A 17,298-nucleotide genomic window follows, 5' to 3' on the forward strand; every position below is an offset into this window, starting at 1 on the left:
TTCTTGCATGCATCTTAGGAACTTCATGCTCTTGCTTGGTATGTGTGGATATCCACATACTGTGTGTATCATAAAGATGATACTCAAACTCAGTGCATGAAACTGTTGCCTTGTCTTTACTAAACAGTGGTTTTTCCTTATGTTTGCTGTTGTTTCCATGGGAAATATGGCTTGCATAGTAAAGAAACAAACCAAAGAAGAGTTCAGGTGCTACTGCTCATAGTTAGAATAGAAATCATAAAATCATCTTGTAAAGGAGCTCCTGTGTTGGTGGTTAAAACTCAAAGCAGGAACATGCTCTGCACCTGCTTTGGTTTGGGTTTGCTATACTATTTGGTAAGTACTTTTTCCCCAGGGAGGGTTTTTATCCAGCTGTACTGTGTTTGTGTAGTCCTTTTATAGTAACTAGCTCTATAAACCTTACACAGTTGGGGGAAGATGAGGATTTTGAGGACAGATCATGTTTTGGGCAAAACATTTTCCCTTTCAATTGAGTGTTCTTATTATACAGATGACAGTGTATAACACAAACCTAAATATATTGTGACAGGATGCTGCTGCTGGTTTGGCAAGCCTCTCTGCTGTTCCCTTAAGCATAAGGCAAGAGTATGCCACTTGCCCAAGTCATTTCTTCCATGTTCTTCACTATGACAGCTTCTGTTAACGAGTTCTTAAGCTCTTCAGTGGCTTCTGAGGAGTAAAGCTGAATACCCCTTGGAGCAGATCTGGAACTTTCCAGGTACCTGGGCAATCGCCTGTCTTCTGGTTGTGGTTGCAGTCATGGCAGAGCTCAGCTGGGGGAGCTCTTGGACTTCAGTGATGAAATTCCAGTGGTGCAGCCTGGCTTTACCCAAGGATGGCTAAAATGATCTGGTTTTCTGGCACCATCTCTGTGGAAATTTCCCAGCTTTCTTCATCCTTTTTATAGTCTCTTTGACTCTAACAGTGATCATCTGAGAAGCACCTCAGGGGATAGCAGGAGTGTGGAGAGTTACAAAGTCTACCACTTTGGGCTGAGCTCTAAAATAGGAGGCAGAGTTATTGTTTGGCTGTCAAAGATATTTATGTAGTGAAACCAAGGGCTGTGTAGTATTCTGCTTAAAATTGTCTGCTAAAAGCCATAACTCCTCTTCATGTGTCTCATAAGTTATCTGAGGCTACTTTAACCCAGGCTGTGCATCCCAAGCCTTGCTTTGTGGGTAGCCTGTAGGAGTGATGAGAAGCCACCAGCTCTGCTTCCTTGTGAAGGCAAGGTGAGAAGGGAGTTTGGCCGATGGAGGTTGCTGAGTGGGTTCTACAAGAGTTTCATGTTCATTTGCTGTGGAAGAGGTGCAGTACCTTCTTGGGGAGGTCTGCGGGATGTGTTTGGACCATGAGAAGCCATCTCAGTGGACAAAGATAAGCTGAGAAAGGAATCTGTCTCATGAGTCAGGGAGGATAATTACTGACATAGGATTTCATATGTGCCTTTCATTTCTATCTTTGAAATTCTGGGTTACGGCTCTTACACAGCATGTGCTTTGGGGACTGGGATTACCATTAAAACAAACATCTGAAGATGGCTTCTTTGTACAGCCTAAGGAGCATTTGCTTGGTCATACGGCTCCTTGATTAATGTGTTGCTGTCACTGCAGAGAAGTCCTGCTGCCAACACTTTCTTGCACTGTTTCTTTCTATAAGCAGAGTAGAACAGGCTGCAGCAGTGTGAGCTGTCTACACAGAGCTGTGTCACTGGGGGATGCAGGTTAAAAGCAGTGTTCAGCACTAAGTGAGGTACTTGAGCAGTAAAGGATCATCCAGTGATGAGGCAGAGGAAAGGGAGTGATGTAAGTCTCATTAAATGATTTCTCGCTGTCTGCAGATTGCATTGCATTTATTTCTGAAGTTCTTCCTTGTACTAAGAAGAATGAGCACTGTTACATGTCTTTCTTTAGCCACAATGATTGCTGCTGCACAGATACCCACACTACCCCTTCCAGGTCACACTTGCCTTGCATCAAAGATGCACAGCTTTTCTGATGTGCTGTTGCTCACACGTATGCAGCTGGTCCATGTTGTAGCCACACTGCTGTTGGTTTGAACTGGCAAATCAGCCTGACAGGCTGGAGAGGTCACGCGGGAGGTGTGGGCCCTTTGCATCAAAGCTGTTGTGTAACTCGGTGTTGGGCTGCTCAGGCAGGGAGCTGCCAGCTTGAGGCTCCTGCTTGCTTGTTTCCCAAATGACAAAAGAATGCCCCTCTCCCATTAGTAGTTTAATTACAACCTTTTCACAGTCTTTGTTTTTTCCAAACTTTGAATGTATTTCATTTTGCAGCCCTATATTAAACCTCTTGTGGTAGGAGCTTTTACTGTATCAATTATACATATTATGTATAATTACCTTATACGTTCGTATGCCGAGAGCTAAAATAGAGCATATTGTCAAACGATGCTAAGAGAAGATTTTTATAATGACAGAAGCAACAAAACTGAATGCCAAGCCTCATACTTCATGGTTATTATGGCATTTTATTGAGGAGCGTGTGTGTCTCAGCCCTTGCAGTTTCCGAAGTGTATTTTTAAACCCTGCAATACCCCGCCATCGCTTTGTTTCATCTCTATCAACATGTGCAATACCCACCTGAGGGGCTTCCTGTGGGAAGGAAGTGCTGAAGGAAACGTTATATCTCACTAATGGGAATGTGATGGATGTACTTTGGAGGTGGAACGTCTCTATCTTGTTTTGTCAACACCGTAACACCTGACTGGGTAAGAAGGTATTTTGTGGCTGATCTTGCTGTATAGCAACAATATTTAATGTACCTTCTGTAAGTACTAATGGGCTCTCACACTGTACTGGTTCAGAAGCTGCAGGTGTGAAACCAGAGTGACACTGGGGACAGTAATTGATTTTTATGAAATGTCCCTGTTTCCTTATCATGATGGATGTTTAATCCCCTTTAATTAAAGCAGGGAGCCAGCTTTGGCTTTTAAGTTACATGGTCTTCTCTCCAAAACATTCCCTTGCTGAAAGTGGATCATGCCTAATCTGTTTGCCTTTGCTATCACAAAGTGTGCTCTATGCCAGAACGGCAGTTTATGTGGAATTAAGGACAAATTACCAAAGGCATTTTAAAATGGTGTGATTAGGTGAAAGCAGTGGTCAGAGCTACAGTTAGGTGTTGAGAAAGCACTTCTGTACTTCTGTCTAGTGAAAGTCTTAAGACTGCTTATTTGAAAGTCCCCAGCGTTCCTGGAAGGCTTTGTTGGTTGAAGTACTATGGAATTTCTGCTTACTTTCCTCCAGGGGTAGGGTAAGTCTGTCTGTAGGAATCAAGGAACACAAGTCCTTGGGAGGACTTGCTTGTCACATCTGCAGTTAAGAAACTCGTTGTATCTGTTATTGATGGAGACTAGGGAAATCTCCCATTTTCTACCAGTGTTAGGATGGGGAGATTGAAAGGAAGATGTGATTGTTCCCCTGGGAGAAGGTTGTAAAAGGAGCCCTCTTTATTCTTGGCTACAAGCATACACCAAAGCAGCAGCAGATCTGAAGTGCTGAGGATCTTGCTGCTGATTTCAGTTGTCATTGCTGTCTTAGGGAGCATTGCAGTTGTCTCAGAAACCTTGTCCTCTCTTCTCCCCAAGGATAGAAAATGTTAATTCCTGGAAAACTATCTTGGAGAAAGAAAATGACCTGATACCATCCTGGAGCTTAACTCTTCCAGCTTGTCTTCCTTACCCGCACTTCCCCAGCATGGTATTCTGAACCATCCCTCTGCTTTGACACACTCTCACATACGTTGCAGTTTGCTGGGAGCTGGGTGTCATCTCATTTAAAGCAGATGGGCTTAATGGTTGATACTGAATTGTATGGCAGCAGGGGAGAAGGACACTTGGCCTTTGTGTCATTTACTGCCTTCTATTCCATTCCCTCAGGGGGCCATTGCACAGGGTGCTTGAACTGATCAGATGTGACTGAAAGTGTTGATTATTGGGATCTCGGTAACCCTTGCACCCTGGAGATCCTGTAAGTTCCTTAAAGCGAGGTTAGCTGGAATCACAGAGCTGTTTTGCCCTTGAGGGGGCTGAGGACTCTGAATTAGTTACACTGACTTTTTGTTTTGCTTCATATGGTTAATTCCCTTCCTCATCTCCCCCCGCCAAGTTTTACTTTTCCTGTTTCTTGGCATTAGGGAATTCAAAAGAAGATTTTGCAGCCTTTCCTCCCTCGATGCCCAAAGTCTGCATCAGCCTTCCATGTGAAATGTGAGTGAGGTAGTTTTGCTCTTAAATGAGTGCACACATTTGCTGTTTGTGTGTTCCACTCTGGCAGTAGAGATTTATAGGCTTGTTGGGGTGGAGTAGGGGAGAAAGGAGGGGCAGGGGAAGGCCATTGGGCTATGATGGGCTCCTTGCAGCTCACAAATTTCCTTCCTGCTTCTGCTATCCCATGTAATCTGTTTTACAGCCCTGCAGCTTTGGATGGGGAAAGAGGAGAATTTATGGTGATGGTTGATTTATAGATTAACTGCAACACCATTTGCTCTTGGGCAGCTTTGGCAAAACAAACCCCTTTTCTGATGATAAAAGGGATAGAGGAAGGAACAGTGATACCCATTAAAAGAAATAAAATGAAAGGGAGAGAGAAAGCATGGCCAGGCAGAACAGCTTTTCACTCTCCTACCCCTTCCAAAACTGTTATAGGTGAAAGCTGCTTTGGAGCAGGCTTTCTGCATTGAGAATCCATGTGCATGTTGATTCGCTCAGAGGTTCATGAAAGGAGTGATATATTGAGATGCAGAGTTGCATCCCCCTGTAATTCCCTGCTAAATGAGAGCAGTGCAGCAGTGAGTTATTAATACAGCCTTTCGGCTTCATGCACCGCAGTCATTAGTTAATCAATACAAACCACTCTACTGCTAATGCTCAGGCGAGGCTGCCCTGGGGTCTGAGCTGGGCTGTACCTCCTGGAGGTGGTGCTGTGGGTGAAGGATGGTGGAAATCTGGTGGGGAAGGGAACAGCGCTAGGTGCCAGGCTGCTCTCTCAATCCCAGGGGTCAGCACACTGTACAGAGGCTGAAGGAGCTCTGACCTGTGTTGTGTGGATTATCTTCCCCATCAGGTGCTTGCAATTGGAATAGTGGAGGTTTTTCTTTTTAATAGATTGTTGTTGTGTTTTATTATGCTGTTGTAGACAGATTATGGAAAGGTATTTTTTTGTGATGCAGAGGAGGCACAGTGTTCTGGGGAGGTAGGATTCATGTTGTCTGTCTTCCTTCAACCCCATCGAACATTGAGAGGAAATGCCAGGAAGATTAAGCCAAACTCTTGGACTGATGGGGACTGAGCAGGGACTGTGGCTCTAAGAAAAGAGATGAAATTAGCTCAGCAGCCAGCTGGATGCTCATACCCATTTGGTCTCCTTCCTCTTTTCACTCAGCTCTGTGCTGTGTACGTGCTTCTTCCTTCAGAGTCCTCTTTCTGTTTCTGGTCCAAATCCACGGCAAGGGGCATGGTATTAGGCCATACTTCAGTGCCATTTTAGTTTCAGTCATGCATTTTATGTCCATCTTGATGGGCCTGTTTAGTTAGTTTGCTGAAACGATAAACTCTTGGAGGTTGGGGTTCACCTGTGACTTGTGGTACCTGACTCAGTGAAGTGGAGATCCTTCTGATCTGTGCTTTGTAGCTCTCCATAATGATCTTGGGAGGTGGTAACGCTGCTGTGTGATCACATCCTCCTTTGCACAGCAGTGTCTTCAAGTGGGCTCCTACTCCACTGACAGTGTTTAATGCATGCACTGCTGTTTCCGCCAGCACTAATAATTCATCACAGCTCAGTGGTCCCAGGCTGGATTGAGAGAAGCACGTCTTTGATCCAAGAAGGCTCTTGCTGCAACTCATTCGTGTGTTTTGAAAGTGTCTGCTCAAAGCTCAGGCCTGATTTGAAATGAAGATCTGTGGAAGTCTGACAGGATCACAGATTGGTTTTAATAACTGAGGCTTTTGAACAGTGCACTCTGCCACTGAGACAAGATGGGAGGGAGATGTGCTTCCATGCTTCATATCACTCTTTCAGCCTGATCTGACTTGGGCCCTGGGGGAGAATGAGCTTGCAGATTCTGCCTTGGCATGGCACTGAAAGCAGGGGCTGGAAGCACCAGAAGGAAGCACCAGTGGTGCTGCAGAGCTTTGTCTTTATTCACATTTTGTCAATGCTTTGGCAGAAATCAGCAGGGATTTTTTTTTCTTTACTCAGCGCAGAAAATTGACATTGGGTGATGCCAAGTGCAGTACAAGTGGAGTTTAAAATAACAGAAGCCTATAGGAATGACAGTACTTAAATAGCACTCTGCATCCTGCATAGTCTGAGTGCCATGCAGTTGTTAACTAGTTAATGTTCTGAGGTTTCCATCCACTTCATTTCTCACTGGCCAATCAACATGACAAAGGAGATCAAGTAGAAGAAATAAAGGAAACTTTACACACTGTGCCACTGATCTTCATCAGGTCTTAGCTGAAACACTTCTGGCTTTGATGCTAACAAGAATAGCTTCAAAGTAGTAGCTGTAGCTTGAAACAGTGCAGCTGTGTGGGTGAGGAGCATTAACCCTTTGGAATTTGTTTTTCCTCAAGAAGAGTGTCAGTGCATTGTCATTGCAGTGGCATTGCACCTCCAGTTTAAGGGGGTTCCTAATCCAAAATACCTTTCCTTGATAGCAAGGAGATTCCTTTTGTTCTCCTGTAAGCAATTATCCGTAAGGTTTTTCCAAAAGCAGCGAGCAGGAGCGTGGCTGTGCCTCTGCACTGTGAAGGAGGCCAGTTGGTACAAGGCAGGAACATCTGTGATCTCCCCTGGTTACCTTCTTTCTCCTTATTGCTTGAGTTGCAGTGAGGTAATATAAGGTCTTTGAAGCCTGATCTTCACTTGGATTTAGTTTTCTACAGTATCCACTACAAAAAGCAAGCAGGAATTAATGGTGCCAGTTTGGGGAAATAAATCTGATGTGAACAGGTTCTTCAAAACAAATACTAGAGAATGGCAAGGGGATGAATATTGTAGTCATTCATCTGTGTTGAATTGTGTAGTAATTATCTTCTTGGCCAAAGTGAATGAATAAATGATTTCATAATGTTTTTCCCCAAACACCTTTTCTTAGCAAAATGCCTCCTTCATGCTGCTCATTCACTGCATGCAGAAGCAGACTATGGCTTTATTTGTATGGGTGGAAGGAGAGTCACTCCAGTGTGATTTGTAATTGTGTGCTTTGTGCCTGGCATTTGTTGCGATGAAGCTAACTGGACTGGTACATGGGTACCGTTTCCAGGAGCAGATGGTTGTTCATATTAAGCTCTCTGCTTTAAAATAGTATTTAAAAATTGCATTAGAGTTCTGGAAAAATCTCCTTTCTGTCATCACTGAGGTTTGGGTTAGTGAGCCCCTAGGAAAGCAGCCAAGTGTTCAGTGGTTTTGTGCAAATCTTGTAGTTACGACTTCATGTGTACCTCTTAAACTCATATAGTTAATACTGTTTCTAGCCCATGGCAACTTTAAGGGTTAAAGAGTCTTTTAGCAGTGTGTCATTGGCATGGGTTAAGTTTGAGTCTGATCTTCCAACAGTCAATCCATAAGGATTTTGATCCCAACGCCAGAGTAACCCGAGAGAATTCTGCCCATTGTCACTGGAAGGCAGATGGAGAGTTTGCAATTGCACAAACTGTAGTTTCTTAAGGGAGGAAGGAAATTCCTCATCTTACTTTACTGTTCTGTTAGCAGCAATCCTGCTTGTTGGTTCTTCATGTTGTGCTTGGCAATGGGGTTGACAACCAGGCAGCACAGAAAAGAGATCTTACCCAGTGAAATAGGCCCTGTGGTCCAAGCGCTGGGAATGCTCCCTGTGAGCCAGGCCCTCTCTGGGCAGGTTTGGTCCTGATTTTCTTCCTGTGCTGGTTCTCAAAGGATTGTATTGAAGCAGCTGCCTGCAGAGCTCATTTTTCCCCAAGCTTTAGAGGACAGGTTGATTTGGTGCTTTGAGTGGCTGTAATCTTGTTCTGTCATTACCTATTTACTCCTTAGTATGGCTTTTTGAGCAGATACTCCCCAGCCTCTGTGTTTATCTTTCTCGCTATGTGTATTTCAATAAAAATGTCATTATTTGAAATCATTGACACTGCTGGTTAAAGATACTGAATTCCATCATCCATTGTCCTGTGAAATGATCCATTAAAGATAAAACTGCAGACACTCGATAAAGGTTCTTTCCTAGGAACAAGGAGCTCTCTGATCCATGTGTGATCTTATCTCCAGAGCATGTGTTTGCGTTCTGGATGTAAAGGAGCCACAAAAGAAGGGGACAGACAAGAGAGGCCAGAGATTTTTCCGTTCCAAATAGTGATCTTGAGGAGGGAAATTGAATACTTACAGCAAATTCACCCTGGGATAACCTCAGATATTGATGAGGAGAAGAAGAAAGGGAGTTAATTTCTGTCTTTTAACAAACTGGGAGGGAGACACAGATCAAGGGAGGTTAAACAGGGAGGAAGAGAGAAGTGACCATGAAAGGGAGGGAGGTGACAGCAGTATCTGCCAAGGACCAATCTATTCTTGTTGAAATGCCTTTTTTTGTTCATACTGCCTGCAAACCAGCTTAAAAACAGTGTGGAAAAAACTACTTTTGTTGCTCTGAGCTTTTATTTGACACTGTGAGGAGATGTCATGTTCTAAGAGTTTTACCTGGTAGAGAAATTAGGCCTTAGAAACAGGATATGAACTTTGCAAATGAGGGACCACGCTCTCTGCAATGATGGTTCTTAACAGCTTCTATTGGGTGATAAATATATTCTTGATAGACTAAGGGGCTTTCTTTGGAGGCATTTCTGCTGTTGTGGGGGCTAAAGATGTTGAAGATCAGGGTTCAGATTATGCATTTATGGACCCACTTTGTCTTGCAGAGAGTGAAATAATAGCTTTTTATTCTGCCTGTCATGTACGAGAGTAGGTTGGCATTTGAATCTTCAAGGGGTCGGTATTCTTGACACAACTAAATCTGCTTTGAAGACACATAACTAACCTCCAGCTTGACACATGGTCTTAGACATTTAAAATATGCTGTTCTCTTGGTTTCTGTTCCTTATTCCAGTAATTAGAGCATGTTAAACTGTGTGGGGCCTGTTTGGCCAGACCTTGTGCAGACACTGTGAAATTAACTTTCTTACCTTCTCCTGTGGATTGCACTGAAGTGACATTTCCAAGGCCTTATGATTGAACCCTCCTGCCCATGGAGGCCAGTCTCTGGTAGAGAATGGGTGCGCGAGATTTCCTAATCTAAGGACTGCTTAATTGCTCTGAGTTGGTGCCTCGGCTTTTGGCAGAGGCTAAGCTAAGGGGCAGGATGGCCAGGTCCTCTGCCAAAGCTTCAGGTGAGAACAGTCCCTCTTAAACAGGAAGACACCAGCAGAGAGGGCATGAGCAGGCTGAGGATTGCCTTTGGTGTGGAGAAGGTGTTTAACTTTCAGCTTTCAGTGGTGGAGAAGAAGAAATCATTGAATTGAAGAAGCTGCAGTGAGGAAAGAATCAGAGTTTGACTGGAAAGTCCCTTAAGAGCATCTGATGCTGGAAGTTGCTGCTGTAGTGAATTCCCTGTTCTGTTATCCCTGGGTGACTTCGGAACTAGTCCTTGGATCCCAGGATGGTCTGTCTGCTCTTTCTCACTGACACACTCGTTACATTCTTAACTCACAAGACATTTGCTTATTTATTTTCATTGTTCCTGATAATAATTCTAACCCATTAGAGGGGAAAATTGTATTCAGAAATGCTGTTTCACACTTTATTTGTTTGATGATTTAGAGCGATAGAAAATAGCACATTTGCTGGCTTTTATAGTCTGATAATTATCTGCATCCATCAAGCCTGATTCCAGGGGAATAAACAAAACACCAAGAAAATTACACTATTAATGACATCCTTTATGGCAGATAGGAAGGATCTTGCTTTTATGTTAAGGATAAAAAGGGGACTGTCCAGTTCAAGTCGTGTTAACAAAAGTTACCACTCTTGGGAGGTGATTGGCCAATGCATTTGTTGCTTTAGGGCAAATACCATGACCCTGATGTCTGGGAATTACAATCAGTTTTGCTCAGGAACTCAGCAAACGATACAGGAGTAGAGATCAGAAATGCTGGGAATGGCTTTTGTGAAACAAGTGGGGAAGCTGAAAGTCTTCTCACATAGAACAGCAAGTTCTATATTAATTCATTTCAGGGAACTGCTCTTGTTTTTGTAGAAGGAGTAGCAAAAGGTAATTTAAAAGGATCAGGATATTACTTTGAGATTGTTGGCTTCGGGGGAAGATGACATTTGAGTCATACACCTATAACTTGAGATTCGTTTCTTCCCTGTTCTGTAAATCTTGTGTTCCCTGGCAAAGCAGCAAGCCATTATTCATGCCTAATGTGACAAATCGCTGAGCAGCAGGTTTTCAGCTTAAGCTCAGCCCTTTGTCTTGGTCAGCCACTGCAAGGCTGGCCCTTGGAACTCCATACTTAAGACACTGGTGTCTTGGTTTGTTTGCAAGCCCAGTTGCTTTCAAGTTTGATAGATCTTAAGCCTGTTGCCGGTTTAACACTAGATTGACTTCTCTTTTACTGGGGAGCCAGGCTGAGCCAGGAGGGACAGATTCTGCACTCGAGGATGATGAGTATTTTCAGCAGCGTTGTGTGTTCTCTTGGCTGTTGCAGATGTTTGCTCTGACGCAGCAGCAGTCTATTAAAAGATGGTTATTAAGAAGGGCTGTTAAAATACTGATGCTGCCACATTCACTTACCTTTAGTTGAGCTTGAGGGCAGTGGAAACTCCTTGCTCTGTCTTTGCTGTGGTTTAAAAGAAGTGTCTGTTGGAAGCTGGGGTGCAGCTGGTCCTGCTCTGTGCCTAATTCAGGCTTGCCCAGGCGGAGGGATATCATGAACCGGCTTCTCTCAGTTCTTAGTCTGAGAGGTCCGTGGAGACTTTATAGTCCATATAGTCCAGGTTGGAAAAACCCCACCTGAAAAGTATTCCCACTCATGCATGTAGAAAAGAAAATGAATGGATGTGCTTTACCAGGCAGCATCTTGTCACTTGGCTCTGGAATTAAAGCCATTTTGCTGTTAGCTGAGCCCCAGCCTGTGGGTGCAGGAGGGGTGGTAACAAATCCTACCGGATGACAGCATTTTGTCAGTTCCCTCTGCCAAGGAGGTTTGTCCCCAACAAGTGCCTGGCAGTTTTTCATGGTAAAAGCAGGAGGATGGCACCATAAGGTTGTGCACAAAAGCCAGCCCTTGGTGGATGCTGATAATGCTCAATAACAGCACTTCTTTGATTGCAGCAGTTTTTAATCTTTCCATGTCACCTCCATTGTTCTTGTACCTTGTAATCAATCATTTCATGTCTAGATTGAGTGAGCTCTATCTGTGCCATACTTGCAGGAGCCTTCTGTTGCTCTTGCTGGTTTTAAATAGCAGCCCAAAGTCTTCCTTTATTGCCTATCTCTATGTAAATCAGTCAGATCTGTGAGTGTAACTTAAAGCAGAATTTGACCTACTTTGAATTCTCTTCTGCAGTTGATATTTTGAATTCCCAAGAATAAATGCAGAAGGACAGAGGCCCAAAGACTGGCCCAAAGAGAAGTTAATTTCTAAACCTGGAGCCAGCTGTTACCAAGAGGCTGTTCTGTGGTAGGGCGTTCTGATTTGTGTATTATTAAATAGAGTTCTTCTAAAAAAGCTGGAATTCCTCCTTCCTTGCTGGTTTCTATCCAAACAAGTCCTTTTTCTTTTCTCTCTGTGGACTGTTCTCCAAAGCTCAGCTTGGCTTTTTGCAGGCTGCAGTCTCAGATAACACAATAACCATGTTCCAATGTATTAAACTTTGAACATCCTCAAGATTTAATTAATCTTATCTTTACAACTCCCAATTACAGGCACTAATGAAGTGAAGGTTGCATTGTAGACTGGGGATATTACATTAATCATCTGCAGCCTTGGAGCCATAAATGAGTCCTTTCCCAATCCTTCAGCACTTTTCCCAGAAGGAATGGAATGTCTCATTTCCCTGTTTTAAGGGACGCTAATCCTACAAAGAAGCTTTGGATCGGGATTAGTTTTATCACATTTATGTAAGTGATGAATGGGCTTTGTAAGAGGAAGGCTCTGAGCTTTGTCCCAGACAGATGAAATTGAATTGTTTGATAATTACGCAGTTTAAGGCACTGTCAAACTTTGGTCAGAGGATGTTGGGAGACTGTTGCTGTATTTATTATTTTACAAGATTAGGTGCTACATAGTGTTTTCCCTTCGATTTCATTTAAGCCATCAGTTGAAATCGGCTTAATGTCTAAATCTTGAAGCATCCTATGTATGATTTCTGTCCTTTGTTATCCTTCCTAACCTGGCAGAGCACAACAGGTAAGCTTGGGTTTTGTGCAAAAGCAGTACAGGATAGGGCTTCTATCTGTTTTGAGAGATTTGTCGTAAGTCGAGCAATACTGTTCACCTGTGTGGTCACCTACTCCAATATCCTGTTTGCAGCCTGTTCTAATGAGCCGTGAGGGTTTTGATGTCTTTATTGGAAATAACAAAAATAATGGGTGTTTTATTATTCACATTGAAGCAAAGTTATAGCTGGCAATAAATGTCAGTGAGGAAAATGTAAATTCTCAAAACTCTGTTACAAGAGGTGCTACAAGCACCACGTTTGATTTGATGCAGTGTGTGAACAGTAACTTAGAGAATGCCATTGACATTAGAACGTGTCATCGTGTTAAATGTGTCCCAGAATCCCGGCCTGGTTTGAGTTGGAAGAGACCTTAAAGCTCATCCAGCTCCAGTCCCTGACACGGACAGGGACATCTTCCACTAGAGCAGCTTGCTCGGAGCCCTGTCCAACCTGGTCTTGTAGCTACAGCAATGAACACATCCCTCCTTCACACCCTTCCAGTCCATCTGAAGTTAGTTGTGTGTTAATCTGTATCACAGGTTTTGTTTTGCAGGAATCTTTCCAGCAGAAACCGTGGCTGCTCTTCCCTGTACTGATTTGTTTCTCTTTTGTCTAGTGCTGTGTCATCCCTTTGTCTTCTCAGTGTTTTCTTCTACCTTGTGAACTCCTGTGGTGCTGTTGGGGAACATAAAGGAAAATGACACACATCACATAACCTGTCTGAGGACTTTGAGTGAAATACGGGCCTTCTTCTGTGTGTTACGTGTGACTGATACCTTCCAGCCTTAGGAAATCGTGGTGTTATTTCCAGCCATTATTTGCGAACGTGCTGTGCTACAAGTTCTGACCACACTTGTTTCCAGCCTTTGTTTTCTTTCGCTGTTTTTACATTAGTGATGATTTTCTTCTGTGTCAACTCTCTCCCAGGTATGCCATACCTCCGGAGCACGGCAAGAGATTGGAACGCCTGGCAAAAGGTGAGCTTTGCTTCAGAGAATCACAGAATCCCAGCCTGGTTTGGGTTGTAAAGGACCTTAAAGCTCATCCAGTTTCACCCCCCTGTCACAAGCAGGGACCCCTTCCACTGGAGCAGCTTGCCCCAAGCCCCTGTGTCCAACCTGGCCTTGAGCACTGCCAGGGATGGGGCAGCCACAGCTTCTCTCGGCACCCTGTGCCAGCGCCTCAGCACCTTCATAGTGTTTGGACTTGTACCTTCCTCCTGTGTTTAGACCAACACACGGGCATGTTCTTGGTGGAACCCAAAGCATGGCAGGGGAGAATCCTGCACTTGTTTGAAACAGATTGATAAGGAATTGTCTTCAAACTGGTTCTTACAATTCTCTTGCAAGAGCTCCTTGGCGAACCTGCTGCATTGGTAGAATGGCTTCAGAGGCAGAAAAGCTGTGGCTGAATTTTCCTACTAGTACAACTTGCCAGGTTTTCTAAAAGTTACTTTTTAAGCTATTAAAAGAGCCAGTAAATCCAGGTGACCTGTAGAATCTGCAATACCAGTGTCTGACATAAGTAGAGCATAAGTCTCTTGCTGTTTGTAACTTACTTTTACTGATGATCACTATTTAGTGGTTGGTAATGTATCAACCAGAAACAAATTATCAATGATCTCATCTTTACGTTAGTTTTCTGTTCCTTAATACCTGTAGTAGTTGGGATGGGTGATGTTTTGAAACAACAGTGAAATAGTATTACTACTGCCTGGGCATTCTTCCTGTCCCGTGCGTCAGTGGTTTATACTATGAGGAAGTTTACCATGGAGAAATGAGTGTGCAATTAATATGGAAAATGAATAGTGGAGCTGTAAATGGGCTCACTGGGAGAGCTGTGGAGCCCATGGAGAGAATGTTAATGTGTTGCCATGTTATTGGTGCTAATCACTTAAAATGTGCTTCTTTATTAGTAGCCTTAATGAGAGCCACTTAAACTGTGCATTAAAAAGAGGAACTGCAGAGAGGGACGACAGGCTGGTAGGAGACAGTCATAATTCTAATAGAAATGCTTTTAGGACAAAAATACAAGAGAATCTGGAATCCAGTAATCTTTTCCACTTCCTGAAACCCTTTCCATTACCTTTCATCCATTAGTTTTGTTTCCAGAGCTAGGGTTATTTATTTTCCTCAATGGTGATGGATTTTGATCTTTGTGAACACATAATTTGTTACTGAATCACCCACTCGGAGTGAAACACATGGTCTTGAAGCAAAAGGTGTTACATTGGTTGAGCTGCCATTTCTGGGAGCAAAGTGCTGACATGAAGGGGTTTGTTCAGGTTTTATACTGCAGTTCGAGTGTGTTTAATTAGTTGTGATGGGTGTGATAGCTCAGTGCGGCTCTTGTAGCTCTTTAATAATGGTGCTGAGATGCTGAGTCAGCTCGTACTGGCTCTGCCAGCATTGTGAGCTACCACTGTGGCCAGTAAGTGCGTGTTCCCCCTTCCACTGCCTTGTGAGGAATATTAACATCTAAGCATTAACATGCTTATTTTTTTTCCTTTAAGGGGGTGATGCATAGGGCAGATTGGTCTGGAGTCATGGGATGGTTTGGGTTGGAAGGGACCTTAAAGCTCGTCCGGTTCCAGCCCCCTGGACGGGCAGGGACATCTCACACTAGACCAGGTCACCCAAGACTCCATCCAACCTGGCCTTGAGCACTGCCAGGGATGGAGCATTCACCATTTCTCTGGTTCCAGTGCCTCAGCACCCTCACAGGAAGAATTTCTTCCTTATCAACCTGAACCTCCCCTGTTTCAGTTTGAACCCATCACCCCTTGTCCTGTCGCTACAGTCCCTGATGAAGAGCCCCTCTCCAGCATCCTTGTAGCCCCCTTTAGACACTGGAAGCTGCTCTGAGGTCTCCATGCAGCTTCTCTTCTCCAGGTTGAGCAGCCCCAATGTTCTCAGCCTGGCTTACGGTAGAAAAGGACATGTTCATGTTCAGAGGAGGTGGTGCATACTTGTTTTTGCCTTGTTCGTATTCAGAAGAAGGGTGGCCCAGGGGTGAGGCTGAGCCAAAACTGGAGCCAGACAGGTTCCGTTTCTTGATGTGCAATGCTTTTACTGAGATTTTGGCCAAGATACTTACTCCCAGACACAAGAGGCTTAGATTGCTCTCAATTTGAATGGAATTTAGACTTGATGTGCCTCAACGTGCAAGGCTTTGTCACAAAATTGATGTGGTATTTTAAGCAATGAGGGATGTGCTAATTACAGCTTCAATTGTGTGCCTGTTGTCTTGATCTATATATTTAGGCAGGTTTTGATTTTGTCAGCTTGTCTCTACTTAAATCCTTGATTTGATACAAGATTCCTATAGCGCCTACTCCTCTTTTATTGTCTTTACAGGATTTTTTCCAGGAAGCTCTCAGGGATGTGATGCTTTCCTCCGTCACAAGATGACCCTCATTTCACCCTCAATCTTGAAGAAATACGGCATTCCTTTTGACCGGGTATGTACAAAGGATGCATTGAAGACACTGGTGGGTTGTTGAGGTGCACAAAGCACCGCACCCCTCTCCTAAGGAAACAATTCATCACAGGCCTGAGGAGCAGCTTGCTTCATTTCTAAAAACATTATTATGCTAAATGTATCCTATCAGTTTAAAGCAGGTGCCTGCCTGTAAATGAGGATTTGTGGTTTGGCTGTGACACTCGCTGTGAAGTGCCTCTCTTCATAAAAGCTTTCACTAGAACTAACTTTGTCAATTGAGGAGCCTCTGCAGGTGGAGAGGGGCACACTGTAATACAAATGCTGGGGCTTATCAATAGGCAGCATAACTCACTGGGAATTTTGGAACACACCTTTATCTCCTGGATCCAGTATGAATCAAGAACTGGAGCTGGATGTACTGGTTCAGTTGTGTAAGCATTCACTGTACACTAGGCCAGTAAGGATCTATGAATCTTTTAAGTCATCCTATTTGAAATGAGGGGTCAGGTTTATTTGGTATGATCATTTTAATGTGCTTATTTTTAAAGTCTTCTGGCAAGAAGTAAATCTCTTCGGCCAAGTGTGCTTACCGTGGACTTAACACAATCAAACAGCTACTGCTGCTGTGTGCTGCCAGCACACAGAGCCTGTCCTGCCTTTGGATGTGGGAAAGGAATTGAGTTAGAGGTATTGGGACTCTTAACTCCAATGGGAAGTGTCAGGGGATGCCTGGTTCAAATTGGTTTCATCCTTCCCCATCCCTTTTGCATCATCATCTGTGGATATTATGGCCATCTTTTTCTAAATAAGAACTCTTGAGTCCTGGTATTTCTTTTTTATGTGGTTTTCGGAGTTATTCCACCTGAGACAAAAGTATTGAACCTATTTGATGAGCCTGGTGATTCTTTAAGATGGAAGTAAAAGATCTGGGCTCTTTTATAGCATAAAAACTATGAATTCATTCAATTTACTGCTCCAGGGACTGTTTCATTTTTCCTAGCGGGAGGCTGTGGTGAATGAAATTTGAAGTGTGATCAAGCAGCTTGTGAGATGAGCTTGCTGTCAGGGGAGGGGAGAGTGGCATGGAGCAATGTGGTGCATATGGTTCAACATCAGTGGCCAGACTTGGCCTGGTTTGTACATGATGGTTGATACTAAATTGTTCATAGAAAGCAACAAACCTTTTTCTTTCATCATTCTGTCTGTGGAACCTGATTCCCAAGTGTGAGAACACAGGTACCTGCTACACATGGTTGAAAACAATAAGGAAAATACCCAACTGTGGGCTCTGACTTTGTGATAAGGATTTTCACTTTACAGATTTCAGGAAAGTGTGCACGTGGATTGGAATAATGGGGGACATCTCAGTTTATTGCATAGATGCTCCTCTGAGAAATGAC

The 17,298-nt window shown here is 43.6% G+C and overlaps 1 protein-coding gene across 2 annotated transcripts in view; it reads left to right on the forward strand.

Moving 5' to 3' along the window:
• Positions 1–17,298, forward strand: part of KDM4B (lysine demethylase 4B) — a 78,173-nt gene that overhangs the window by 18,469 nt on the left and 42,406 nt on the right. For both annotated transcript variants that reach the window (XM_065699604.1, XM_065699605.1), the window contains exons 6-7: positions 13,385–13,434; positions 15,814–15,917. In XM_065699604.1, the coding sequence (XP_065555676.1) occupies positions 13,385–13,434; positions 15,814–15,917 (154 nt within the window). The remainder of the gene's footprint in view (positions 1–13,384; positions 13,435–15,813; positions 15,918–17,298) is intronic.

This window comes from Lathamus discolor, chromosome 21 (assembly GCF_037157495.1).
Source record: "Lathamus discolor isolate bLatDis1 chromosome 21, bLatDis1.hap1, whole genome shotgun sequence".
Classification (NCBI taxonomy): Eukaryota; Metazoa; Chordata; class Aves; order Psittaciformes; family Psittacidae; genus Lathamus; species Lathamus discolor.